Source organism: Gymnogyps californianus, chromosome 5, assembly GCF_018139145.2.
Source record: "Gymnogyps californianus isolate 813 chromosome 5, ASM1813914v2, whole genome shotgun sequence".
NCBI lineage: Eukaryota > Metazoa > Chordata > Aves > Accipitriformes > Cathartidae > Gymnogyps > Gymnogyps californianus.
In genome coordinates this window covers 36341241-36369109 of record NC_059475.1, presented here as the reverse complement: position 1 = coordinate 36369109, position 27869 = coordinate 36341241, and the positions used below count along the sequence as shown (strand labels likewise).

At 37.8% G+C, this 27869-nt stretch overlaps 1 protein-coding gene across 1 annotated transcript in view; it reads left to right on the top strand.

The window, feature by feature from the left end:
- The window catches only part of SCG5 (secretogranin V), a 30325-nt gene extending 12781 nt beyond the window's left edge, over positions 1 to 17544 (top strand). Inside the window, exons 3-5 of the mRNA XM_050898072.1 lie at positions 4250 to 4399; positions 7395 to 7507; positions 16852 to 17544. Coding sequence (XP_050754029.1) covers positions 4250 to 4399; positions 7395 to 7507; positions 16852 to 16947 — 359 coding nt within the window. The 3' untranslated portion in view covers positions 16948 to 17544. The remainder of the gene's footprint in view (positions 1 to 4249; positions 4400 to 7394; positions 7508 to 16851) is intronic.
- Positions 17545 to 27869: the final 10325 nt, after the last annotated feature.

Below are 27869 nucleotides of genomic sequence, written 5' to 3'. Positions count from 1 at the left end.
TTGCAAAGTAGCAAAGATGGTATTGCATCTCTGATTAATATCTATTTACTCCCTCAGGAATCTTACACAAATGGGATTAGGTATACCAGGCTTCCCTTGCAGCTCATACTTGCTTGGAGTTTGTACAGCTCAAGATCATAAGAGATGCAATTCTTACTCAGGGGGAGTATTCCTCTGTGCATCTGGGAAGGGCTTGGACACCTTAAGAATCTGCTTCATGATGTTTAAGAGCAAAAATATGAAAACTAGGGCATCTAGCATGACTCTCTAAGTAAAGGGCTTTAATTTGGGATCTGGGTTTTATTTACTCACAACAGATACTTATGATCCATTCTATTTTGTATCTCCTTGATGAGATTGGCCAAACCACCTCTTTTCTGAATTTGGAAGTGGGGTAACCCTATCTACACCATGACGTGGGAAACTGTTCCAATCAGACCAAAAGGCAAATTTGTCCCATTGTTTGTCTTTAAATGTTCTGCAATCATTTTACACTTTTGAAAATCCATTCTCACTGACTTTCTTAAAATGATTCTTCTGGGGGGCAGCGTTGCCTCTTCGTATTTGATGTGGAGGATTTCTTCTGAGAGCAGATTTGTTTCAGTTGTGCTTTACACTACCAATAGATGGGTAGCAGCAACTAGAACTTCAGTGGATTAACAGCGTTTCCATTGGATATGTTTGATCAGGGGAATATTCAATACTGGCAGGAAACTAGTTGCTCTTTGTGTTTTCTTTTCCTTTTTAGATTTTTTTTCTCCAAGAACGGCGTGTTTGTGTTGTCCTCCCACCCATAAAGACAGTATTGTTCCTACAAAGAAATGAGCTAAAACGTGTGCACTTTAAATTTTTAGTTTTTCCAGGTATCTCTAATTGAGATGATACCAGCAGTTGGTGAGATGATTAAAGACGTTTCCAGAATTATAGGAAAGGGGAGAGGCGTTGTTCCATTTTTGTTTTCCACCCTGCAATAGTTCAAGACCTGTGCCAGAAGATGATTACATATATGCATATATTTTAAATGAAATCCAAAGCTTGCTTATGACAATAGTGACCTCAGTTCAAAAGACCTAAAATTCTAGTTTATCCTGCAGGGATGTCAAATAACTACATGCTCATACAGAAATCCTGCACATGAAAGGGAGTCGATTGTTTTGGAGGGGTTTTTTTTGCTAGTATGTGGCACACAAAAGCCAGTTCATACAAGAAGTAAGGAGAGATGGGAAAAACAGATTTATCTAGCCCAACCTTTCTCAGTACAAGGATGTTCTCTGTACTGTTCTTCTGGATTTTTGCTAGTCCAGTTTCAAATAATTTAACAGTGGTGTCTCTCATGCTTCCCTTGGATAGGAAATTACCAAAAGTTCCTCGATATTTAGTAGTCTTGTCTTTTTCAGTCTTTGCCTCAAGGTTCAAGAGACCCATCTTGTGCTATTTTTGTAGCTGACTGTATATGTTTGTATCCCAATATTTTGACTTGGTAGCTGCAGTGTATTTAATCCTAATAGGTTTCTTAAAATCAGTAACATTACAATACCAAAACTAATGCAGCTTGTGAATTACTGTACATAATATCCCTATTTGGTACATTCATAGCATTTCATTTTTATTATTGCAGCCTTTACTGAGTGCACTATTTATCAGAATTTATAAGGAATAAGATTTGCTAACGCTATTAAATCACTCGAGTGTGCTAAATTATGGCACCAGAGCAGGTGCTATTGTCTCCAGCTCTTTTGGAAAGAAAGGAAAAACCCTTAAACGTTCCTAGACATTTATACCTAAAGGAAACAATCCTTTATATTAATATAAAAAGATTGTTTTGTACTCAGTCAAGGGAATTCTTGGCAGTCGGTTTAAGCTTACATGTATATATAGCACACTGGAGCCTGCTAAGTAACCTCTGTTTTCTTTATGGATGGAGCTTTGGTGCCAAGAGGTCTGCACCACATACAAGCGTAGATATGCTTCTATCTGATGGATTGTCCCATAATGAACCACATTGTATACAGGATGTTCAAACACGTATTGATTATGTGGTTCTGTAGTTTACAGCAGAATCATAACCTGATGCTTTTAAGTACATATATGCAATCAATCTTCATGTGAAGGAGCTCAGTACAAAGGAAATATTTTATGCTATACATTAGACGTTAGATTAAATGACATTAGATTAAATGTATGTTATACATTTTTTTTAACCTCATCACCATAGCATTATTGTTAATCTGTACAGTTCTTACAAGCATCATCTTTGTGTTGACTATGGACTGTAAATGTATAATAAAGATCATAGTGTGTATAATGCTATTCTGGTTTTAGTACCAGGTCTCATGGTCAGCTACAAGGGAAAACGTCATATAACATAGATGCCGATTTTTTACAGGGCTACTTTTATGTTTGTTACATATCTGCAAAACTTTCCTTCAACATTGCATTACAGAATAAGAAACTTGTACTTGAGGGGGAAAATTAGCATGTTGATTAGATTTTAGTCCATCATGCAAATAAAATTGAAATATATATGCTTATAGACTAACTTGCTTCTGGTACTATAATGCCAGCTTCCAACTAATTATTTGCAAAATATAGACAATATGACTCAACTACCACTTCTAAATGTAGAAATGAATGCAAAATTTGTCAAGAATGCCTTATGTTAGCAATTTTTGAAAGTGATTATGTTAGCTTACAATGCCTAGCTGTATGAAAGACGATTTAGGCTGGTGGTATTTATTTGTAAGTTGGGACAGGAGTACTGGAATGATTCTTCTGGAGCAGCTTTCATGTTCAGAAGCTTTATTCCAATCTTTTGGATCTATGAAAATTATAGAAATTGAAAATAAGACTATTTGGTGATAATATGGTGATCGTGCTATTTACCCAAACAATTATGTCTGTGTTCACTCTTTAACTCACATTTTCCAATCACTCAAATTCCTTTTACTCTCATTCATTGTTAGTGGAATTTATATTTTGACTGTATGTTGTTATCCCTCATTATATAGGGTTTTAAAAAAAGGTTGCTCTGCTGTCACACAACCATCTCAGTACTCAGTAACTACATCAGTTGTTGCTGCAGTGTGTGTGGTGGCTGTCTTATGGCAAGGAAAAAGAGCATGCTTGAAACTAAGGTTTTATTTGTCTGAAATTCAAAAGACGACTGTACAATAGTATTTAGAAAACTCCGCAAGCAGCTGGGTTTTAGCCTGTAGATGCATTTGGCCAGTAATGCATGCAGAAAAGATCTGGAGCAGATAAATATTTGTAGAGAGGCATACAGAGAGAATGGCCTGAGCTTGGTTCCCAAACCTTTAGTGGAAGGCCGTACTTGCAAAGGCGAGGTGCCCAAGCTGAGATGTGTGGAAGAAGGCTGCAGCACACCACTTCTGTGTGCGTTTGCCCAAGAACAAGCAGCCCATCATTGTGTCCTCCGCCACTGAGTTATAAACCCTGCTGCACACTGCTGTTGTAACCCTGCGTTGATGGTGCTCCGAGTTCCGCAGGGCAAATATAAAAGCCTGCATCTAGAACTGATCTATTAAGTAAAGGTGTAAAAGTCACTGGATGTGATGTTTCATACGGTAATGACTACTGTGTAGGTGTACATGCACAAGAATTCCCATCAACAATATGGACTCTTAATCACTTTTCACCTTTACTGCAGGAAACTCAAATTTGCATTTAAGAAATGGTCTGATTTAAAAATCATTTTCCCAGCTGTATACAACCAAATTTGCTATAATATCTTGGGTCCCCTCACATGACTTAATTTATTAATGTATTTCTAGGCTGTGCAAATAGTATTATTTCTTTCTACAGTGTCATTAACTTTGTCTTCTTGCCATGATGCTGTCTTGCCATATCTTATTCTTCAATTATTAGTTGCTACAGTGAACAGTGACTGAAGATGATTGTGCAGTAAATGTATTAAGTTCCATGACTGTCTCATGTTTCTTTTTCTTTGCATTTTCTTACCTATAACTTACATACTTAAGGAAAAAAACAACCCTAAGATTAATAATAAGTGGCTGATTTTGTTTCCTAGTTTCATTTTTCATTACCTAAGTTATCTGATTTAGGTCACAGGGTTGTGTTTCTAAAAGAGACGTTTGAAATCTAAACTTGGATCTGTCTCTATAACAATTATATATATATTTTAAATCTAAGTCTTGATTATTTCAAGCAACTAAAGCACTTACACTTTTAATCTTGTAAACAGACAGTGTGTGTAAATTGTCTTTGCTAGGTGGTGCACATGAGGGTCTCCAGCACTTGGGTCCTTATGGCAATATCCCAAACATCGTGGCTGAGCTGACAGGAGATAACGTACCAAAGGATTTCAGTGAAGATCAAGGATATCCTGACCCTCCAAATCCCTGCCCTATTGGAAAAACAGGTAATTCTGCTGTAGCCTTTGCACTTCTGTCTTCACTGTACATCTTTCAGTCTTTCAGGGCTGTACTGGGCAGTACGACACTTGATCAGCAATGGATATTTGCTTTCATTCTCTACCCCAGGAGCAGAACTGCTAAGCAATCAGGTGTTTTAGATGAGCTGCCTTTTTTTTTTTTTTTTTTTTAAATATGTGCACCTTCTGTATTGCTATATGACTGCTAGAGAAGGTCAGGTGGAAGAAATCGTCTTGACCTCGGAGTAGAAGATAGTGAGGTTTATGATAGCGTCTTGTTCCTGAGGGAGTTCATTTTTAGGCTGGCCCCTGAAAAAAGTTATCATTCTGTACAGATGAGATTACCCTTATTTTAGAGACTTTCATTGTGCCAAGAGGAATGAAACTGTCTGCCCTGATCTCCAACCCAGACCATGAGTCAATATTTAAGATACCTTGGCTCCAATCCATGTGGCTTTATAGCTCACTGAGGGCGCATCTGTGCCAAGAAATGGAGAACTACGTGGATGTACCCCAACGCATTGCACGCAGGCTCGCTCTGGCAGAGGAGCAGTTCAGCCTCGGAGTGCCACAGCGGTACGGTACCCGAGACACCCGGTACGTCCCCCAGCTTGCAGCTGCGCATATACCAAGCCATGTGGGTGGCTAGTGCTGAAGGATCTCTAAAGCAGCGCTGCATGTGCATGATATAGACATACCCGAAGGGAATTGATCTTTTTCCTGTTACTTGAGCCAAGGAATGACTTCCAGTACTGAAAGCAGTAGTAAAACACCCATTGGCTGCCTTGGGAGCTGGAACTGGGAATGAGCACTCTATTTTTCTCTCATTTTTTATTTGTGAGCTAAGAGATCCTTTCAAAATCTTTTCTGTTTAGTCTTCTTTTATGTTATTTGGATAATGCAAAACAGTTGTCTGTATTCTTATTAAAAAATGTTCTAACTAGCTTAGAATTGATCAAAAAATAAATATTTGTCGTGAAAAGTTTTGCAAACAGTGTTTTTACATTTCATTCAAAAATATGACAAAATTTTGAATAGTCCTCCCTTACTGTTTTCTATTACAGCCCATTTGGTGATGATGCCTGCATCTCTTCTGAAATAATATCTAATCTTCCATTTTGTTCAATATAGCTGTTGTCTGACAGGTTGCAAATGATGGGTTTAGGTTTTCTCACACACACAAGCACACACACAGACTTTCTATCTTCTGTGCTTGCCCATTAGACTTCTGTTAGTGATTAGATAAATAAATTAAAAACCTGGCATCCAGAGAAATGCCTTTGAAAATCCCTTCAATTTTTCTTTCTTAGGTGAAATAAAAGTTGTTAGCTAAGCTAGTAGTTAGATCTGAACACAGGGGGAATTATTAGGGAAATGCTGCCTGCTCAGATAAATGGCTCTGTAATAGGTACTCTGTGAGTGAAGATAGTATCTACTAGGATTAGAGTAAAATGTTTTTCAGAGCCTTAAATGGAAATTCAAGTGGTGACTGTATTATGCATATAAATTACCGGAGGCCTTCCTCAATCAGGTCTGTGGATTTGCTTAATGGAAAACAATTTTTCCAGTCACTGTCTACATATGCACATTCCACAGCCGGAATACATAAGCCTGGAGCACTTGAGCTTGAAGACTTTTGGATTAGCAGTCGCAGAGGGCACACATATGTCCAGCTGCCCTTTGTGTTTTCTACCAAAAGACACAGATGCTCTGAGAAGGCCTACCACATTTCTGTTGTCACCTGCTTCTCTCTTGAGATGACCCTGTCCCTGCTGAGACTGAAATAATTTTTAAGTGCTTGTAGTTAAGTTTAATGGTTTCTGAGTTACTTAGCCAGTATGGTTAGTTTTCCCCCATTTCCTATTGGTGGCTTTATTTTTTTTCCCCATTCTGAGGAGAAAAGAGAGAAAGCAGGATCTGTTGGACGTAGAATAACCTCCTCAGTTCATTGAATCAACTCATTTTTAAGTCAAGTCTTTACTGTTTCCCACATCTAAGGGAACAAGATAATCCATCTGCAAATCTTTTTACATGATGATCACACAAGGACAGAAGGTAAAGTCCACAGGTGTGTCCTCTGGAGTGCCTGTGTTCTGGCAGATGTAGCTGCTTAGATGCCCAGCATCATGCTCCGGGTGGTAGGATCTCCTTGGGTATGTCTGAGAGGAACTTGGACTGCAAGCTCCCCATGCTGACAAAGCAGAGGGAGCTCCAGGAGCAGACTCTATCCAAAGAGCTACTCTGGCCTCAAGTTGCTGAATCTTTGTTTAATCTAAAGATGACTTATTTTGGTAAAAAGTCCATAAGCTGATTTTTAAAAGGGTATTGTCCTTGATGTGGCACTGTCTGCAAAACCATCCATTGTGATTAAAGGTGGTTTCTGGACCCATCAGATTAGTTACCAATCTGCAGAAATGTCTTCAGCATAAAACTTCTGCCACGTTGCATTTTTATGACATCTTATGATGCGTAAATGATTTTCAGCTATTTTGAACAAAGTAGCAAACCAGAAATGGAGTTCCATGAAGAGCTACTCAATGAAGGAAATTCTGTCTTTGCTCACAGCATCATTTTACCATGAGCTTCAAAAGTATTGCCTAAACGATTTCTACAACTTCCTATGGGCATTTAAAAATGAAAAGAGGATCCCTTCTGAATCAGAATAACATGCAGTTCTATGTAAAATCAAGCTCAATCACTAATCTAAAAGAAAAGCAAAAAGGAGGGGGAAGAGCTTGGTAAATAAATTTGTTTAGTTTTGAAGTTTCATTAAGTTGTGGGGTTTTTTTAAAAATATTTAAATATATCCTGACAAACTCCTTTCAAAAGAAAAAAATACCTGATATTTTCCAGTCATCCAGTTCTTTAAATGTATTTTTTTTTAATTGCATAATTGCATTTAAGAAGTTTGCTGATTAATGTGGCACATATTGTGTATTTCAAAGCTACTAAACACTCAGTGCTTTCTAACATACTTTTGCAGTTGATGATGGGTGTCTAGAAAACACCCCAGACACAGCAGAGTTCAGCAGGGAATACCAGCTGCACCAACACCTTTTTGATCCAGAGCATGACTATCCCAACATGGGCAAGTGGGTGAGTACATGCTTCTTGCTTATTTTTGTTGCATGTGAAACTGGGTATTGTCTGCTGTGTGGGATACTATGAAACCACAAGGAGAATATTGTGCTTATTGATGGAAAAATTATCACCCTAAGGGAAACTCCTCAAAAAGGAGAACTTGCCCTTAAAAATATAGAAATAATGCCTGTGATTGATGAAAAGCCCATAAAAATAGAAAGTAGAAATCCTTGTCTTATTACCTGTCCCAAAGCATGACAGCTATGTATGTGCTTGATAAATGCAGCAAACCACATTTCAAACTACAGTGAACATGTAACCAAAATTAGTGCAGATTTTAGCACAAGATTTCAAAACATAACAGGGCCCTAATTTGAAAGATTATCCAGGTTCAGTGACTATTCACTGTTCAGCTACTCATGCTAAAAAAAAAAAAAAAAATAAATGGAGTGCATCAGTGCCTAGACACCTTAAAAAAATCTAGGTCCAGACAACCTGCTCTAAGGAATCCTCTCTGGCTTAAGGATTTTGGAGGACTTGATGCTGCTTCTTCCTCTATTCAGGTTATGCAGTATATTATATTGAAAACATATTTTATACATTGCATATAATAAATACAGTGAGCTACACTAAGGGCAAAAATCTTGCTCTGAGCCTACAAGGACTTTAATAACTCCAGCTAGACTATTTCTGCAGGCTAGAGGCTCCAAAGAGAGCTCTGCAGCTTAATCTTAGATTACATCAGTTAAACGTCCAATCCCAAATCCATCTTCAGGCGCCAGGAAAACAATAACAATGATCATAATTTATGCTTCTAGAGCAAATCATGAAATCTCATTTTACATTGTTATAACACTTTACTTAAGATTGCCCTAAACCAGTGCTCTGAAAGCATATATCGATAAATGGACATGTTTGGCAGCCTCTTCTCCTGCTGTAATTGTGAGACAATGATTCATCGTTCATAGTCAAACCAGTGTAAGATTTATAGTCTTAATTACTTATGTGAGTGCTAAATTTCTAGAGAGAATCATGCCAAAAATCCAAATTTTGGAAACTCTTGTTGCATTCTAAGTAATTACCATCAAAGGTTTTCGTTTTAAAAACACCAGATGGTGAACTTTCTTATTTATGCCAGATAATGCTGTTATTTTTCTTATTATTCATAAGTAATTTACTTTCATAATACTATTTTGAAGACTATAAAAGCACTTCTGCAAATCTTTGGCCTGTAGCAATATTTCAGAATCAAGCGTACATACTGTGTTGTCATCAGCAACATATGTAGTTAAAAAATGGTAGGTAATCATTAGTGAATACTGGCCTTTTTTCGTTTCTCCATCCATCACTACTAATTCAGGGGAAAAAACTGCTCACGCATGGATTAAAACAGACTGTTAGGTACTAAACAGTAATCATATCTAGCTGCAGCATAGCCAGCTCCAGATCTTTTTCATTAGAGATGAAACAGCTGGTAATGTGCATGAGCAAATGTTCTGCCGAGATCCAGGAGAATTGCCCCGATTGCCTCCTCATTGTATATTACTACACATTAAAAAGATAAATACAACGGTATCTGGTTTTATGGCTGGTTTTGTTATTTTTATCTCTCTGGAAAAATAAGAGCAGAAAAGCACTCTAAAAATTAGCTTTTTGAGACTTTATAAAGGAGAGATAAAGTAGATCAGACCTTTTAGGTCACTTACTGTCATTGGGATTAGGTCGTAAATGATGGACACAGCCGGCTGCGGGCTGCCCAGCGGGTAACTGTGCGCATCCTCATCCTCCCACTGCCCCCAGCCACCAAAATCCCCTCTGCCCGCCAGCAGCCCGTTCCTGCTCCTCCCGTGGAAGAGCCTAGGACCAAATGCCCCAGGGGCTGTAACGGCTGTGTATTTACAGACTGCACTTCCATGAACTCCTGTGTGCTGTGAAGGCGCTAGGCTGTCACCACCGTCTGAAGCCCTCGGAGCCAGTGTGTCTCCTGGACCCACGCGAGCTGGCGTGTGCTCGCAGCTCTCGGGGGAGCTTCTCCCCTGCCTTTTCCTGCCACAGAGAGGTTGAGGCAGTGTTACAGTTCTCACTGACTTGTGCTTCCAAGGAGCCAGCATGCATTCCTTAGCGTAACCACAGTAAAACCCAAATTACATTAGTTGGTCAGAAAAAAAAGACCTGCTTGTTCATGAATAATGGGAAAGAAACAGGTTGGTTGGTTTGTTTTGGTGACAGACTCTCGTGCTTACAAAGCTGTGGGACCTCTGCAGTACCCTGTGAATAGCAGACGCATTTTATAAGGGTAAAACAAGTCTAGAAGCTGCCTCATACAGCAAAGTATATGATTCCATGTAGATGCTAAATATTGTGTGTAAATACTGCTAATACGTATGAAGATACAAATACATAAATCATGATAAGTGTGTACTGGGTTAGGAGAGGGAAGAAAGAGGACGAATTCTCCCATCTTTGGGACAACTCTCTATATATCAATATGCTGACCTGTGGGAAGTCTCAGGAACAGACTCTGTTTATAGGGCAAGATACACAGCTTATACTCTCCTCCCCAGCCCCGAAGACTCTTTTTTTTCTCCTCCTATGTGGAAAACGTAGAGGGGACAGTGGGAATAGTAAGATGAAGGACTTTTGGAGGTTTCTACCCTAGTGTGCAACTATAGTTTCTAAGATTTGGGGGGGGGGGTTCCCCTCAGTTCACACTTTTCCTTGCAGGAGACAGGTACTTTCCTTTTGAGTCTGCTTTTTCCACATCTTGCAACTTAACTCTTTAGATGGTCTGAAGAAGTGTTGTTGGCATCCAGAAAGACTTGCACAAAGATAGTTTACAATATACAATTTACAATACAAATCTAAAACCCACTTATATGTAAGCTGTTATTTACTGAAACCCAAAGTGTTAACCACTACCATGTGTAGGGGTTAAAAATAGGAGGGAAGTTCAGCTGTGTTTTCTGACACCAGTATCAGTACAAATAGAAAATTAAAAGCAACTATGTTTTTCAGCAACACTTCTTTTTACTGAAGCAATGGATAACATTTCACTCTAAGGGTAGAAGTAATGCCAGTTTTGCTTATCAGCTACAGTGGAGGGATCCAAGACAGTACAAAGAAAGGCGAATGGGAAGTAGGGATAAAAATATTCAACAAAGTTGAACTCCTTGTTAAAGAAGTTATCATCTCTGGCTTCCTAATTTTAATGGAAACCTGAAACTAGTCACTCAGATTTTATTTTATTCCAACTCCAGCTATAGTGAGCAACATTAAGTGCATCTTTCTTTACCAACTGATGTTGTTAAATATCTGGATGGCAATGGTGATTATTAGGACTGCTTATGGTAGGTCTGGTCCCCCTCTTCAATTTCAGACAGTACAGATTGTTTAATTCGGTGTAGTATGCTTGGTGTAATAGAAATTGTCATGCTTGATATTCCTGATAAGACTGTAAATTGACTGAAAAATAAGCCCTCCTGAAAGGGTGCAACCTTGCTAATGCAATCTTCCTTTTCAGTTTTGCTTAATAATTGTGCAGGTCTGGGTTACAGAGCTGCTGATTATTACTGACTTAAAGAAGCTTCAGTGAAGTCTGAAACATCTAAGGGTAAATCTCTCTGGCATTAGTTAGTTGGTTGTAAGCATTTTAACTTCTGAGTTTTTCTCACCCAAATCACAACCTGTAGTACCCTAATCCAAGTAGCCAGGAGGGTGCAAAGGAAGCTCCAGGAGTGAGGGGAAAGTAGCAATTCACGTGCAGCATGTCTCCATATGAGGTGTATCTTTAACTGGAGAAACTCTGTGCCTTCATTCCTAACAGCTCCTAGGTGAGGGATGAGAATGGTGAGCACTTCACAGGCACATTTTGGTGGCTGATGAGCTCAGGCTCTTACGCAGTGGAACATATTTTCAGGACTGCTGTTACCGTACAAGCACACTCTTAGCTCATGCTCCATAACCTCATTTGCTTTGCACTCCACATAATGCTTAAGTAGTAGTTACGGTCTTAAAACATTCCCAAACAGACTAAACAAAATATGATCTTCCTGAGCAGGAACAGTTCAATTGTAAGGAATTTTCCTGAATGACAGAAATGTTAGCTCCAGTAGTCATGAAATTCTTTTTATTTCAGAAACGCTATTTTTCCTCTCATGAAAAGTGTAGGGTCAAATAGTTTACAAAGAGAGGCTTCGGCGGTGCTTTGTTTCCTAAAGAGAATAATTTACGCATCCATGGGTTTCTTTAAATTTAAGTTTTCCCGAAGTGAGTTTGCATAAAGGACTAGCCAAGAATGTCTCCCTTGGCCAACTTCATCTCTGTTCCCTTTTGGCACAGCTCAGACAAAATAACTGAGGTTGGGCAACAGATAGGCCTTGTGAATTTGGGGTTTAATGAACACGAGAAGTACAAAACAGACAATTTTGGCAGATTTCATTGTAACACTTGAAAATGTTTGGGTTTTCTCATATCAAGGCTGCAGAGAGGGTAGAAGTGTTTGGTGAATTTGTCTCGTGCTAGAATTACACTTTCTATTTATATAATCAACGTTAGGTCAGTTGTTTATAGCAGAATTAGTGGCCTTGTTTATACAGTGTTCTGCTTTTATACATGTAATTCTTCTCTCCTTCCATTTTCAGGTTAGGGTTTGGTTTTCTTTTTCTTCATAATACACAATTGAAAGAAAATGTGTTGAGCATGTGTGTGTTATTCCAGACTTTATTAGAATTCACTACTTGTATGAAATACAACAATATGTGGATGCACTTATGTAAACTATGGTCAGAGGGGGTTTTTTTGTGTTGTTTTTTTTTTTTTTTTCTTTTCTCATCATCATAACTTTCTCTTCTGCCAAGATGTTTTTGGCAGTTTTTAAAAGGTTCGCCATTAAAAATGTTATAGACCAAATGATTTTTAGAAACTTTGAGGGCACTACTTAAACAAAGGAAGAGTTGGCACTGAACTCCTTTCAACAGAACTTTGCGCTGGGAAGTGTTGATATCTGGAAGGGAATAAGCAAAGACAACAAAACAGTAGGAATGACGCCGATTCTCGTTTTTAAAAGGAATTAGAAAATCCCTTGTAAAGCAAATATTTTTTGCTCCTGTTCTTGTGTCACCTCAAATGTATAGAAAGATGTACCAGAGGCAGGATTCCTGCTTCCTCTCCCTCCCACTCTTATTTTTCTTTTTTTCCTTCTTTTTTTTTTTTTTTTTAAAATATATATGTATTTATACCATGTATCACATGATGGGGAACATCCAGTCTGTATCATTACACCAGCATGTACTTGAAGCACTTATTGCCTGAACACGGATGGTAATATAGTGCAACATAGTGGAAAATTACTGGCTTTTTAATTGTTGATAAGACTGTGACTGCTCCTGAAGAACTGCAGAATGTTAGCAGGAATATCCAAATATTTATTTGTGGTTTATCTTTCCTGTAAAACTACACACCCCTATAAACTTGCTAATATTTAACAGCAAAAATAGTATTTTAAAAGAAGAGTGTAATGAATTTGATGGCTGCATTTTTTTCCCCTTCCAGAGCAAGAATTTACTCTTTGAGAAGATTAATGGTGGTCCAAAAAGAAGAAAGAGGGTAACTATCAGAATACTTTATAGCCCCTGTATCATCTAGAGAGCTAATAAGAATTAAAATCATACTGTTGAAATGAAGAGTTAGTCTAATGCATCTGCATTATACCTTAGATAATGTATAAAGTCAGGGAATCTCTGTGATAAACTACTACAGCAGGCTTCAGGACTGTCCACTGAGTACAAGACGTATTTCTCTAAATAGCCTGTTGCTTTCAGAAGATGCACTTCAATGCAGAGCATGAATTTAAAAACTTTATATTATCTGTGGTTTTAAATTGATCCTATTTGCACAAAACCATTTAAAATTATTTAAATGTCTTCAAAACAGATTTTAAAAGTTTCCTGCTAAAAATATTGGTAAAATTAATTACCACTATCCATGCATGTGAATGTGGTTTTGGGTGTAAATGACAGTAGAACTGGTTCTTTAGCTGATGTAATTTGATTCACTTATGTACTTAGATTTACCTCAGATTAAACTCCTATCTCTGTGTCCCACTTGCTTGAAAGACAAAGATGAATGGGTTCTCATCTTTCTGCCCCTGAAACAAGGAACGCAATCCACATATCACAGAGAACCTCTGCACAGTCCACCACACTATCATCTCTCTTTTTTTGGTAGTGTCAGTCTTTCTTTTATCAAAAAATCACTTTCAGGCAGAGTCAAAGTCTTTAGTTTTGCTGCTGGTATATATTTTTTTTTACAAGAAGAAAAAGTCTAGCTCTCTGCCAGAAAGTAGCTTTTCAAAATACGACAGCACAGTTTATATTGTAAATGAAGTAAATTTGGTTTAAAATAACTGAAGGATAAGTGAAGAGGATTTGTTTGTTTATTTATTTAACTCTCAAACCTAAAGTCTTTGCTAGAAAGGGAGAAGATGAGTTGATTTCTTGCTGATTCACACATCACTGTTAATAAACACTGTTCAACCATAAGTTAATGATCTGTCTTGAGCTTAGTATCTGCCTCCTGCTTACATTTGATTTTTCGAGTTTGTTAGAGGAAAAAGAAAAAGGGTAGGCACCTGATTTTAACTCTAAAGTAAGTAGAATTTACTCTGGAAATAGTTGTGTGGAATATTTATTAATAGCTAGAACAGCATGTTAAAGTAGGATTAGCGCAATATATACATGAGCAAAAAAGAAAAAAAATAAATACATTATCTGTCTGCGTGCTGACTGATGTAATCGGATACAAAAGGAATATGGAGAGACATGACAGCCACGTGGCCGGGGTAGTCCAGAATTTTGGAGGTGAAGCTTCAGTTTCTTGCTTTGCCGCAGCTTTATTTTCTTAGCACTGTTTTATTTTCTTAATGCATGTCACTTAATGGTAAATTCATTATCATTTAAAGTATTTTATTGTTTTGAGAGTAATACGGTAATGATTACTAATGCTTTAATGAACAATTCAGAATTTTCATCTTATCAGCAGAAGGGTAACCCAGAGCTGTCAGCAGCAGAGTGTATTTTTTCAGAAACCAAAAAGCCCACTGGATTCCCCTCCTGCCTTCTGCGGTCCCTGCCACTCCTCCACGCCCTTCTGCACAGACACAGAGTTTAGGGAGGACAGCTTCTGGCAACAGATTGGTCTTTTGGGTCAGAAAGTCCAGATTTTAGCTTAAAGCAAGTCCTGTGTAACCGTGTACATAGTAACTGTGTTGTGTCTATATGATGCTATAGTGTAACAGTCACAGAAGCACTACTGCAGTCGACAAAACTACATATTCTAAGTATGTGTGTATATTCATATATTTATAGGTATGTATATAAACACACATACAAGCATACATACTCATAATCAGTATATATAGGAAAGGTATGTATTTACCATTTGCTACTGTGTTATTTTTTTGCAGCATTTGCAGTGCAAGACAAGGAAGCCTACAGTGACCTCTAATTTAACTAGCAATTCTCCCCTTTTTTAAATTTCTGTGCATGAGCATAGCCCTGTCCAGAATCTAATATCCTGAACATGACAGGAGTGCTTCCGTAATCACTGAGTCCATTGCCGTGGGCTCGGAGCTGTGCACAAAGGTACTCGAGAACTGCATTACTTCGAATTCAGCACAGCTGTATAGGATTAAACATTTTTTAGTCAAATAAGCCAAAATTTTTGCATTATATTTTGTGTTTTCTTTTGTCAGTTGAGAAGGATTCAAATTTTTATGTATTCTCATTCTCTTCTACTTTATTTCAAAAAGTAGCGAGCAAGTACCATTCCAAAAAAAAGACCAATTAATCTTCCTAAGAATCTTCAAATAATTCCTAGAAGTTTATGCAACAGCTGAATTTCACTAAATTAACATTAAACAGAACTTCTTTAAACAAACACAAACAAATCATTTACATGTGTCGTCTTTTTAACAATTTAAAGCATTAAATTAGTGTTAGTTTTATTTTCAAAGATTTTTCCACATTCATTTCTGGTTCTTAATATTTTTATGTTTTCACTTGCACCAGGCAAAGCGCTCAAAAAACAATAGAAGTGAGCAAAAGGGCTGCTCTACGCTATGATTAAGTATTAATGATAGCATCCACAAATCTGGAGAAATCCAGGGGCTTAAAATCAAAGACAGGCAAACCCCAAATCTTTTCCAGAGATTTGACAAATACTTGGGATATTTGAAAATAAATATTTCATGCCTATTTTAAAAGCTTTTTTTTTTTTTTTTTGCGCAGTTTTGATTTCCTACGTTTTGGTGAAAGAAGCACAGAAATATCTCAAGAAAAGTAATTTCTGTGATACAGCCAGCCTGACAAGAATCAGGAGATACTGGAAAATTTGCATTCCTCCAAAATTTGTCCTTAGGCAAACAATTTTTATTGGCATCAAAAACCAGCACACTAGAATTTTTGCCCATATCTGTGAAGGAGAAAGTATATACTTGAATTTTGTTTACACTGACACTGTAACAGGCCAGAAAGTGGGTCTAAATGATATTTAAGTTAATTCTGAAGCTCCACTAAACTGTTTGATACTTGCAAATACAGAAATATGTTTCATTCCATTGGTATAGATAAAATTCAAGCATAGGCTTTCTACATTACTACAATCTCCAAACAGTTTTGAGACAGGATCTGTTCATCTTCAGTCTCACATTGTGCTGCTTGCATGGCGCAAAGTGAAGTTAAACCGTCTCCGGGGATCTTCTTTCCAGCATTCCCTTGTTCTGGCAGTGGTAGGAGAGCCATTGCCTATGCCAAAACCTTGCTTGGCTCGGCTTCTGTGCCAGCAGTTTTTTATCTCAGCATCAAGAGAGGAAGCGAGGAAGTGTTTCCTGGAGAGGAGATGGGCTGAAGAAGAGACTTTGGTCGAAAATGGTATCATGGTATCTAACTTGTCTCCCAGCATAAAGTCCATCAGAGGCTAGTGTTGTACTTCAAGTACAACAAGTTCTGTCCTGCCTCAAGAATTAGGGAGTTAGAGCTGCTGCTGCTGCTTCCCTGCTAAGCTGAGGAAAGGAGGAGCGGAGCAAAAAGACAGTGTGTAATTCAGACTGTCCTATATTCTCAATAGTCCTTCTTCACTTGTATTCTTTTTAGTTGATTGGATTAAATCCTTGCACACAAAAAATATTACAAAACAAAACACTGATTGACTTTTAGATTTGCTCCCTGGGAGCAATTTCTTTTTTTATTTCAGTCTGCAAGTATTTGACAGATAAGAAATATATAAGTATATCCACTAGTCCTAGTTACCATTTGTATGTTTCCCTGTTTCTAATAAGTGTAAATAATTTTAAACTTTTTCAGAGTGTGAACCCATATCTGCAAGGACAGCGACTGGATAATGTTGTAGCAAAGAAGTCCGTTCCACGTTTTTCAGATGAAGACAACGGTCCTGAATAAGTACAATAAAAATGAATGATCAAAACTCATGCCATCCTCTGCTAGATCTTAATATTGCTTATATGTAATCATCTATTAAAATCCTTGTGAATGGCAGCATGTTTATTATTTATATAATTGTAGATGAAAAACAGCTGTATTTATAACAGTATGTTCTCCTAGATAACAAAAATATGTTTCTGCTTTTTGTTAAGTTATGGTAAAAGGACATTTCTGTTATTTTTATTTTAGTCATGGAGCAAACTTTAAAAATGTTAGTCATTTTAATAGCTAACGTGAGGTAAATGGTCTTAATGAGCAGCTTGTAAATAGGAAGATGTAAAAAAATGCCCGGTCTGACTCCAACATTTAATCTTAAATGTTACTATGTTTGACACATGAAAATTATAGTTTTATGTTTTGTTCACAAATATTGTTACTTAGCAAAGACAAAGTATTTATTTTACCCAGAGAATTTTGGCTTTTGGTCCATTTTAATAAACATTTAAGCAATCTACAAAGTTTGCAAAGTGACATTTTCCAAAATATTTCAGAGGCTCATTTGTCTCGGTTATTGCTGTGCAAATTTAAAAATTAAAGAACTGCTTTTTGACTCTATCCACTGGAATATTTTTCTGTTAGTTTTAATCGTTCCATGTCCACAACTTTCCTGAACACTTGCACATCTTTCTTCCTTATCAATGGTACCATTGTGTGGAAATTAATCTCCCCCGCTGTTCTTTGTCTTAGTAACAGCAGCATTTGTGCATTATAACGTGCTTAAATTATGTGTCCCTGGGATATTTTAAGTGAAGGTGGAGACATTTGTCTGTGTTAATAAGGTTGTGTCAACATCCTCTGAATCTAAATCCAGGATATGAAGGTCATTACAGTTGATGATCTTCTGAAAAACTATGATACTCTAATAACACTGATAGCTATCACTGCTCTTGAAGTTGCTCTGGAAAGCTTAAATTGCCTTTTTGCCCCTAGGAGATTGAAGAACTTTATATTCCAGAAAACTGAGTTCTCCCTTTCTGAAAGATGAGAACATAAAATTACCTAAAATTTTGTTATTTTCAGGGTGCATCTGAAATATTTCTAGCCATGTGCATGGGGCATTGGAATTATGGAAAAGAGCATTAGCTTACAACTTTGAACTTCAAATCTGTGGAAAAAAATGGTAGTTTTCTTCCCCGTCCTACAGAAAGACACAGTAAAATAATGATGACCCCTTAGAAAAAACAGATGAGAAACTAACAGAAATTAAAGGTCCTAGCTACATAAGATTAAAGTTAACAGGATGGCGCAAATATGACTGTGTATGGCATTTGCTTTTTCTATCCTAGCACTTAGTAATTTGTAATAAATTATGTATGCAGAAAGTCGGTCCTCTCACGTCATTTATGGGTAGATTGCAAAACTCTGTAACTTTCTAGGCTGAACTATCATGTCTTTCATCATATTTCCTCTTTAAAAAAATTCTGGAAGAGAAAACTAAATAGTATGTAATGCAGTGGGGTTTATACTCACATGTGACACAAAATTGACAAGTTTGTGTGAATCACAGAGCTCCTTCTACTTCCAGTGCCTGGAATGGGATGGGAGTAAACCAGCTGTTCACACAAGAGAACTTGTATTCTCTGCTTCTTAAGGTTACTCTTTTTATCCGCACTCCTGCTTGGTCTTCACACAGGTATTGAGAGTTGCAGAGTTGCAAAGGTCGTCTCCAAAACCAGAAAAAACTATATATCATGGCATGAATCTGAAATCAGAACCCACTGATGCCCAGTCGCCCAGAGTATGTGAAATGGTCATTCCTCCCACCTAACCCCACAGCCAGCCGCTGGTGCTGCCAAAAGTCTTCCAGCTGGTCAGAAGCTAGGTTTCCATTCCTAAGAAACTGGTGTTTCTTCAGGTACTCAACTGTCTTATCAATACTTTTAAAGTAATCTGAGCTACATTCTGTCCTTATTAGCTCCAATGAAATCCATTTTAATCACAAAACCCAAGCAACCATGAAGGCAATTTATTTTGTTTTTTAAGCTCTTAGTAAGGACCAGCACATAATAAAAGGCAGTGTGTACAGTAAATGGGGGGCTTAAAAAGGGAGAGGAAAAGAAATATTGTTTGCTTAATAGTATCAGAAATCCCACATCTGATTTCTTGAAGCACTTTACCTCACTGCACCCATTGTATGGGGATGTGATAATCCGGCACTGCAAACTGACCTGAACAGGGATCCCCCATGGCTGCCTGTGACCCTGGTGGGGCTTGAGGAGCTGCCCTTCTGTCTATGATAGATCTGCACAGAGCAGGCGAAGGAAAAATTACACAACTTAGAGATGTTTTTGTCTTTAAATGCAAGCAAAAAAACCCCCTTTACACTGCACAATACAACGATGCGTCTTACAGGAACTGTCTGCTGGAAGAAATCAAACACGTGGTGGTGAGCAGCCATCTGCTGAGTCCATCAGGCAGCTTGAGTGTTTCACCAGGAAGACTCAACAGCACTGTTGTGAAATTTTAATAAAATATAACTATTACACCATGATAATGAAATTACTCTAATTTCAGTTTCATAGTAGAGCTGCCTTTCTGTACTGGGATTGGTAGTCCCATATTAATTAAAAAACCCCCAAAACAAGCAAAAAAAGTTGTCCCTCCTACTGCTCCAACAACAATCCAAACATGTATATGTAGTTTTTTATAAAGAATCATCACAGTGCTGATCTTTCGGAATCAATGAACAGAGATACCGACTATCCCTCTCACTAAGAGCTCACTCCACCAAACCAATATTTACAAGAATGTCCATAGCTGCTCAGCTCTTACAGGTGTGATCGCCCTTTTAGATTTATGATGCATGTGAATTAAGGAGCATGTATATTGCTATTGTGGTTTAGAATTTCATTAAATTAAAACCTTTTTAGATTATTTTAAAATCTGCAAGTGTGTTAATTACCTCTAACGTATTTGAGACACAATGTGCTTGAAAGAAGCTGTACAAAATAAAGTGTATTGCCATGCAACATTGCTTCTGTCTGGTAAAGAAATATTTATGACCCTAGTTTAAAAAAAGCACTATGTAACTGAGCAGATTATAGTATTTGATTTGTGACACAAAACTTACTCTGGGGGTGCATGTGTGTATATATATGCGTACACACATGCTAACATACACTATTTAAAAGATAATATAGTTTTATTATAAACTCAGTAGCAAAGAATATAAAGATGTCAACCCACAGAAGAAAGTAATATAAAAATGCTTAGTGAATTATTTAGGAGGGGGAAATAGTAATATGCTTCTTTTTATTGGCACATTTGCATTCACCTAACAAAACCATGCTGCTAATCTATTCAGCAACTCATGAGCAAACCAAAGAAACTTGGAAGTAGTCCCTGGGAATGTGATGTCAGAGTCCCGAGAGTCACTTACATGACTGTTAAGTAAAGCTGATCTGAAGCTTATTTTATCAAAATATGATGAAGCGTATCTTCATCTGTTAAACTGAGGAAGGACACAGGCAGAAGGATGACTACCAAGTCAATTAAGTTTTTGGCTTTGTTGTGGACAAAGTAAAATCAAGTCCGTTTGTTTCCAAATGTCTGGAGTTGGGGATGAAGAAAAGTATTTTTTTGATGATGAAGAGGAGACTTGAGTCCATGCCCTCAAATCAGGCCTCTGTCCAGTAGCTGTGTGAAAGTGTTGAAAAGGCTTTGTTTTAATTTTCATGCTGTACAAAAACTAATTTTTGAAACATTTAAATTTGTTGGGAAAAAGCCCATAACAACACCAACCCAAAACAAACTTGGAATCTTCTCGCCTTTTTGCTGGTAAGCTCACTAAACCAACTCTTACCTCATTTGTAATGCTGTAACACTTGTCCTGTGAATTAATTTTTATGCAAATACTTCTTTTTTACATGCGAGTCTGGAATGTCTGGATCATTAAGACAAGGAGTTCAAAGATAACTTTTCAGTCAAAGTCACAGACTCAGATTTATAGAAGGACAAAGGGAAGGTAGGCAGATCCACAAGATACTACCATGACCACGCAAAAATTTAAAATGTACAAGGAAAGTATAGTTTCACGTGACCCATAGGGGAAATGAGTGTGTTCACTGTTTTAATAGCTAAGTGCGCTATAGGTAAGATTTAAGGTATCTCTCCATCCAAGTCAGAAGCTATCAAGGCTGTCAGGGAACCAGAGGACAATACCTCCAATTTTGAGACATCTGAATCCAAGGTTTCAGGCTAGTGGAGTTGACAATTAGATTGAATTATATTTCCACCATGCTTGATACAGAAAGGATGGCAATCTGATATACCTTAAAGAAAAGACAACAGCAACAAAAACAAACAGAACATATCGACTCCATTGCCACATGTATGCATATGCATACACTTAAAAATTCAGTTTTGTTTGAAGTCATGCAATTACCTTCAATACTCTTAAGTAAGTATCATATTCAGGAATTATCTCAAACAACAAGTCTTCTTTTAAAATACAGATTTACTGTGTCCTTAAGGGACACCTGTTTGTGGTGCCTAGAGCCAAAGGCAGATTCCAACCATGAGCAAAGATGACAAGCTCCCTTAAAGTGCTCAGCTACTGACTATGACCTACTTCGATGCAAACTGTATAAAAACTAAAAGGAAATGTGGAAGAAGAGGGTGCAATTGCCATCATGAAGGGCCCCAAGAACCACAAATATGGCTGATTGGCACAGGTCCTAAGCCAAGATTTCCAAATATGAGACAGTGAAAGGGTTAAATGAATTATTTCCCAGGTACATACATGGTCCAGGTCTACCATGCTCAAGCCTTTTTCTGTTAGGTGAAGAATGGCATTGAATTCCAGTTCATCATCCTAATTCACCACAAGAAGGAAGTATGTAGTATCAGTTCATGTTTGCTTTATTTATGATGCTGACTGCTTTGCTGGGATTACATGGATCCTGATGGTTGGAAGAGCTGCTAGCCATGTGTTCAACACATGGGAGCATAACAAATTTTAAATGATGTGGGTGTCATGGCAGCAGCATTACCAATTGGAACTAAAAGACCTCAAAAAAAATTCCTGTTTTACTAACAAGGTCTATTTTTGTATGTGGGGCAAAGGTGGGGAAGGAATCAGAGATGGTAGGAATTGAGAATGGCTTCAGACTTTAAAGATTAGGTAGACCTCAGTCACCTCTTTTTATTTTTTCCTATAGTTCCTGTTACCAAAACATGTGGAATCCAGGTCCTATTGCAATGCATGGGTGTCTTTTACATTTAATCACTGTTTCTTCATCCTACTCTGCTCTCCAAGAAAAACAGTGGTGGGAGTCGGTGGCTAAATTTCAGTGTAAACTGAGTGAGGCAAAGGAGAAAGCACAAAGAAAAATAATGTGTTATTTGCTACTAGCCTCAAACTCTGCCGCGTTCCCTAATCAGTGTCATTCATTGACAGAACATTAAGCCCTGATTTTAAATGTATAAACGCTGACTACTTTTATTCCAGATCTTTGTTCTGAACATAACCACCATATAACAATGTAACTTTCTTGGGAGTCACCAAAGATCTCCGTTACAGATAATAAGGTTGTTAGGTCTGGGCATCTGAATATTTGTTAGATCACAGAAGGGGCATACAGCTTAGATGCTGAATTCAGTCTTAGCCTCTTTTAATTAATTCTTTATTCTGAGAAACAAAACAAACAAACTAAACCCCTAGCAGTTCTTCAGTGCATTATCTACATTCTAATGCCCAAAAGTCCTCTAAAAGTGGCTGAAATTCAAGTGGGATAGCCCCTATGGGGAAAAGTGGTCCTGATTCCTCACCCTAACACAGAACACCTTTCTACACTGGGAAATAAAATACCACGTTGTGGCATTTTATATTTCCAAGTGGACAAAACAGGTCATCACCAGAGAAGCACTCATAATTCACCATTGGTTAATTTTCACCCTTTTTTTAACAGCGCTGCAACCAGTGACTAACTCAATTGCAAAACTTTAGGTGACTCCAACGGGTAGTGCAATGGCTATAAGATTTATGGGCTTTAAAGCTGTGTTACTGCAATTGAAGTAAGAAACCTATTTTTAATGCTGCATAAACCATTTATCAATTTTAAAAAATAGTCATAGCTGATTTAAGTAAGTTCTTTAAAAGTCTTTGTTAAAAGTAAGTTCTTTAAAAGTCATTGTTATAACAGATAAGCATTGTTATCATAGTTCCTGCATAGACCCTGGCTATTGGTTAAATTCCCAAACAACGCTACGACTCAGCTGCCATAGGGGTTTGTGCATGTGCAGGTAACGTGTGTGCACACAGTTAAAACAACGGAAAAGTTTGCCCTGCTTCTGTTTCCTTATAGCTTCCTCCTGCTGTTCTCACAGTGTCTCCAGCTTTGCTGCAGACTTTCTGATGGTTATGGGTCTGAAGTTAGGGGGTCTCGGAAGACTTGTTTTCAGGGGATCTCATGACTGCAAGTTATCCAGCATGCAAGCAATATGTGTCAGAATAATATACATTTCTTTCAGTTTAAAATACACTAATTATTTTCTGCTTTAGTAGTTGAGGCTATATTCTAATTTCTAACCATATTGGCTATTTCCTGCTGTGTTTTTATGTTCTCAGCAGCAACCTATGAGCCCTTAAAAGGACAAGAATAATCCACAAACTTGAAGATAAGACCTTCATAGACTGCCCCTAAAATATCGGATGCTTGTTAAAAACACTGTGCGTCTATTTTGTTGTGTATCTGGAGGTTCTTGATCTGAAGGTTTACAAAACTGGAAATTATTTCCAATTAACAGATGGGTGAACAGTTGCAAAGAGGTTGAGGGCCGGCTCCACTAAAGGCTTAAGTGCCCACCGTTGGACTTGTGTGCAACACAAATACCAAAGTCCAAGCACATGATCCTCAAGCCCTGCCTCCCTTGCCTGATTCCTTAGGCAGCTAAAGTCTATACACAACTATGTTTTCTTGTCAATGAAGTACCTCAGGCACCTAAACTTCTGCTTCCATGCATGCCTAGGACTGTTTGAAACTTTGTGAACCTGCATAGCTCTACACCTATCTCAGTCCTAAACCCAACCTGAATCCACAAACTTGGCAATTCCTCCCCTATATTCCCTGGGGGAATCAACCTGGTAAGGTCGCACCTCACACAAGTCTACAGGACCAGGCATTGCACAAAATACCACAGCAGAAGTAGACAGTTTAATTAAAAAAAAAAAAAAAAAGTGCCTGGAAGAGGTATGGCAAAAGAATCAAAGCTCTAATGGCGCCAGAGAAGGGGATCAAGAATGAACACAAATTTGTCATTTAGTGGTTAGGAGGGCAGGGTGAACATGAGGAAGGACAGGGTAACACCTGGGCTCCAGCTAATCCTCAAGGAGTGTTTGGGTAGCCAGCCAGACACTGGATCAAAATACAGAAGTAGTCTTAGAGCATGGCAAAAACGATCCAACCACCCTCCCCCATCTTCCCCACTAGATGCCTTACTTTGGCTCCCTGTCTTTATTTAATTGTTTCCTGAATTGTTGAACAGCCTCAGCAGGGGACGTGCAGAGTCCTCCCGTACAAACAGGCCCCTGCCTCATGGCCTAAGAGGCTACAGCTCTGGAGGCGTAGGAGATACACATTTGAACCCCTCTAGTGAGTAGACAGAGACCACAATCTTTTCTTTTCCGATTCCTGAAACAATACCAGCCTTCTTTTACTCATTTTTAATGTATTATTTTTGCAGGAAAATGAGATGTATTTAGCTGCTACCCAAATAATTGGAAGAATGTTACATTTAGCAATACAAATTAGCAAGAGTTCATTTACTTGACTGCATTCTTTATTCTAGTAACTTTAAAAATATCTTTAGATCATTTTGCATCTGTTGAAAAGAAAGCATTTAAAAACCCACTTTCTTACTCACTGTTAGCATTCCAATGACAAATTTGATCTTGCAATCATTGTCTTCCATCCGGTTTGTTGACCAAGGCCTCCAGTGACCCTAAGGGACCCTGTTAGTGCTGCTAACAGGACATCTCCTTATAGCAAGACATGTCTTGTTATAAGCGTTTTTAGCGTTGAAGCTAAGTCACAATGTTTTCCTCCACACCAGCAGGAATAATTCCTTTCAAGGTGATTTCAGATGGAATTCTCCCTATTAAAATATGCAGGGCCAAACACTGAAGGGGTTTTCAAAGCTTTTCCAGAAGCTAGTGGTAGTATACTCAAAGCAAGAGGGATCTGGACCCCAGATAAAACAAACAATTTGATTTGAGATACTAAAACATAAAAGTACTTGGTCTTATGAAGTACTTCTCTAAATTAGAAACAAAGAAGTCCCATTTGGTTACGGTGGTTTTTCTATATCTAGGAAGGTGTTTTTGTTACACTTGATTGTAGCAGTCACCTCCTCCCTAATGCGCAGAAGCTTTCTAAACAAATCGTCCCATCTCCATTGGATAAAAAAGTGCCTTCTGCCTCCAGATAGCCTGTGCCCTCACCTGGATTTATCTCAACTAATTACATCAAGATAAAAACCACTGTACCTTGTCTCTGGTATGTTTCTACATCACGATAGCTGTCTCAATGTAAAAAATTCAGCCTACAGGAAAGGCATAGCCAAAAGAAGTCATAAACTCTGAAAGCAAGAATTTACTATATTAAAAAGGAGAATTTCTTCTTTGCCTCACAACGCAGGAAAATATCCTGGTTGTTTCTGTTTTCTCTTTGGTCAGATCAGAAGAACAAGAAATAGCTACAAGGATCTTTTATTATTTAATGTGTCTGATAGCTTTGGTGATGCCAGCTCCCAAGGATTCTTTCCTCTAAATGTTCTATTATATTTTTCAAAAGGAAAAATATGTCTTTTTTTACTGTGAATTCATATGTTCTTTTTGAAACCCTGACAAGAAATAATAATACCTCCTTTACAAGGAGTCTAGTTCCATCTGGTCGAGAACCAAAAAGCCCTGCCACAGTCTGATCTGAAGTGTAATTGATTTGATCACTTGCAATTTAACTTCTTCGCTTACGTCTTTAGTGCATTAAGACTTCCTGGGGAGGGGAAAGAAAACTGTTTACATTTTTAGACTTTTTAAAAGTGCATCCAAAAGCTCCAAGTTTGGTGCCTGATTAATTACAAACACCTAGAGGATTGGTCCCGAGCCTATTTACAGAATCTCTCCTAACATCAAGTGATTTTACACTTTTCCAGGCACTTTGAATCGCATGTTATTTGTGAAAAACAAAACAAAACAATTTAATCAAACTGCCAATGAAAGCAGCTAATGGAGAATTGCTGGGCAGTGTGGTTAGTCCCAGAACATAAGATGACAGCTCTTCCATGGCTCTGAACAGCTCCACAGAAAGGGAAGAGCGATGTCTGTTGTAGCTAGGTTTGGAGAATAAAGTAAAAGGACTTGAAAAATGCTAATTAGAATTCAAGATACTGTAAGAAAGGGAAAGATCAATGAATAAATATCCAACGGCCCTTAGCCAAACAGGCTAAACAGGATACTTTTGACAAGGAAACAGAAGAAGCAAAACAGAGCAGTTGGAAATATCAAGACAAGAGATTTGGCCCTAGGCTTGCCTGTGTAGTTTCCCAGAAGTGATTTTTTTTTGGCAATTTTTGAAAGAGTAAATTTTTGGTAACCATACAGATAAAAAATAGACTATTTTTGTATTTTATTATTATTGTATTGTACTTTTAATTCTTAAGTTCGTAAAGTTTAGCATTCTAATACGTACATCAACTAGAATGCCCTTTAACAGGGGAAAGATGTATATATAAATTATTTTGGGTCTTTTAGAAAGGCTCGCCTGACTCAAGCCTCTTGGATTGTTGTGTGTGCTTCATTTTATGCACTCCGAATAGCCCCACTGAAAACAAAAAGTCAAGCATCTGGCAAGTCCCTGCAGGATTCAGGTCCGAATCTAAGATTAGCAAAAAATTGAAGTATGCGCACAAGTCCACCTTTCTTACCAAAGCACTTAACTATCTGTTTGCATTTATGTATATAGTTAAAATGCTATTCAAATCAACAAAAACTGCTAAATTGGAGCCTTATCTTTAGCAGTTCTTTTAGATAACCACAACTGGTTAAACATTTCTTTGTTTGCCTTTAGATTTTTTTGTCCACAACAGTGAAAACTTGGCTTATTCACTGGAAATCTCTTTTTTTTTTATTGTGGAGAATTACAGAAGTTAAAAGGCCTTCTTCCCCATTAAAAGCTTTCAGAAATTTCAAAATGGATGCATTCAAGCACATAGACAGAAAATAGGTAAAAGTTAAAAAAAATTATTTAGCTTCCCAGATTAAGTCGAACTCTCAACTCCTCTTATTAACTGCTTATTTCATGGGAAGTTTGGTACCGAACCAGCTTTAAGGATTTAGGCCAAAATTATTCTGGCTCCTTTGAAAACTCTATTCCCTATTGCAGTTTTATAGGTGGGGAAATGGAGTCAAGAGAAAATCAGTGTGAGTGAGACAGGGTACAGGATGAAGGTGGGGGGTGGGGTGCATTTGTGCCTCTTACACCTCTTCTTCCTGACATAGAGATCACCTAAATAAAAAATGGTAGTGAGGAAGAGTTCTGTTTCTTCCCACCTGCATTAGTATCCACTCTGAGAAGTGGACTAACTGATGCTGCAGCAGTACAACTGTCCAACAGAGTTCTTTCCTTCCCATAACACAGCAGCCATTTTTGTGACACTGGGTTTCAAATATAAAATGCAGAAGTTCTACACAATCTAAGTTGTTGTCTCAGCCAAAAAAGGGCTTCAGCTCTTTCATTCCTGCAAAGCTACTTTTTTATCTGGTATTCTGGTTTGACCCAGATATTGCCAGGAAAAACAAAAAGAACAGATAAGATTTCAATTTTGAAAAGAGGGCAATGGGATAAAAAAAAAAAACCAAACGAAAACAAAAGCCTTGCAAA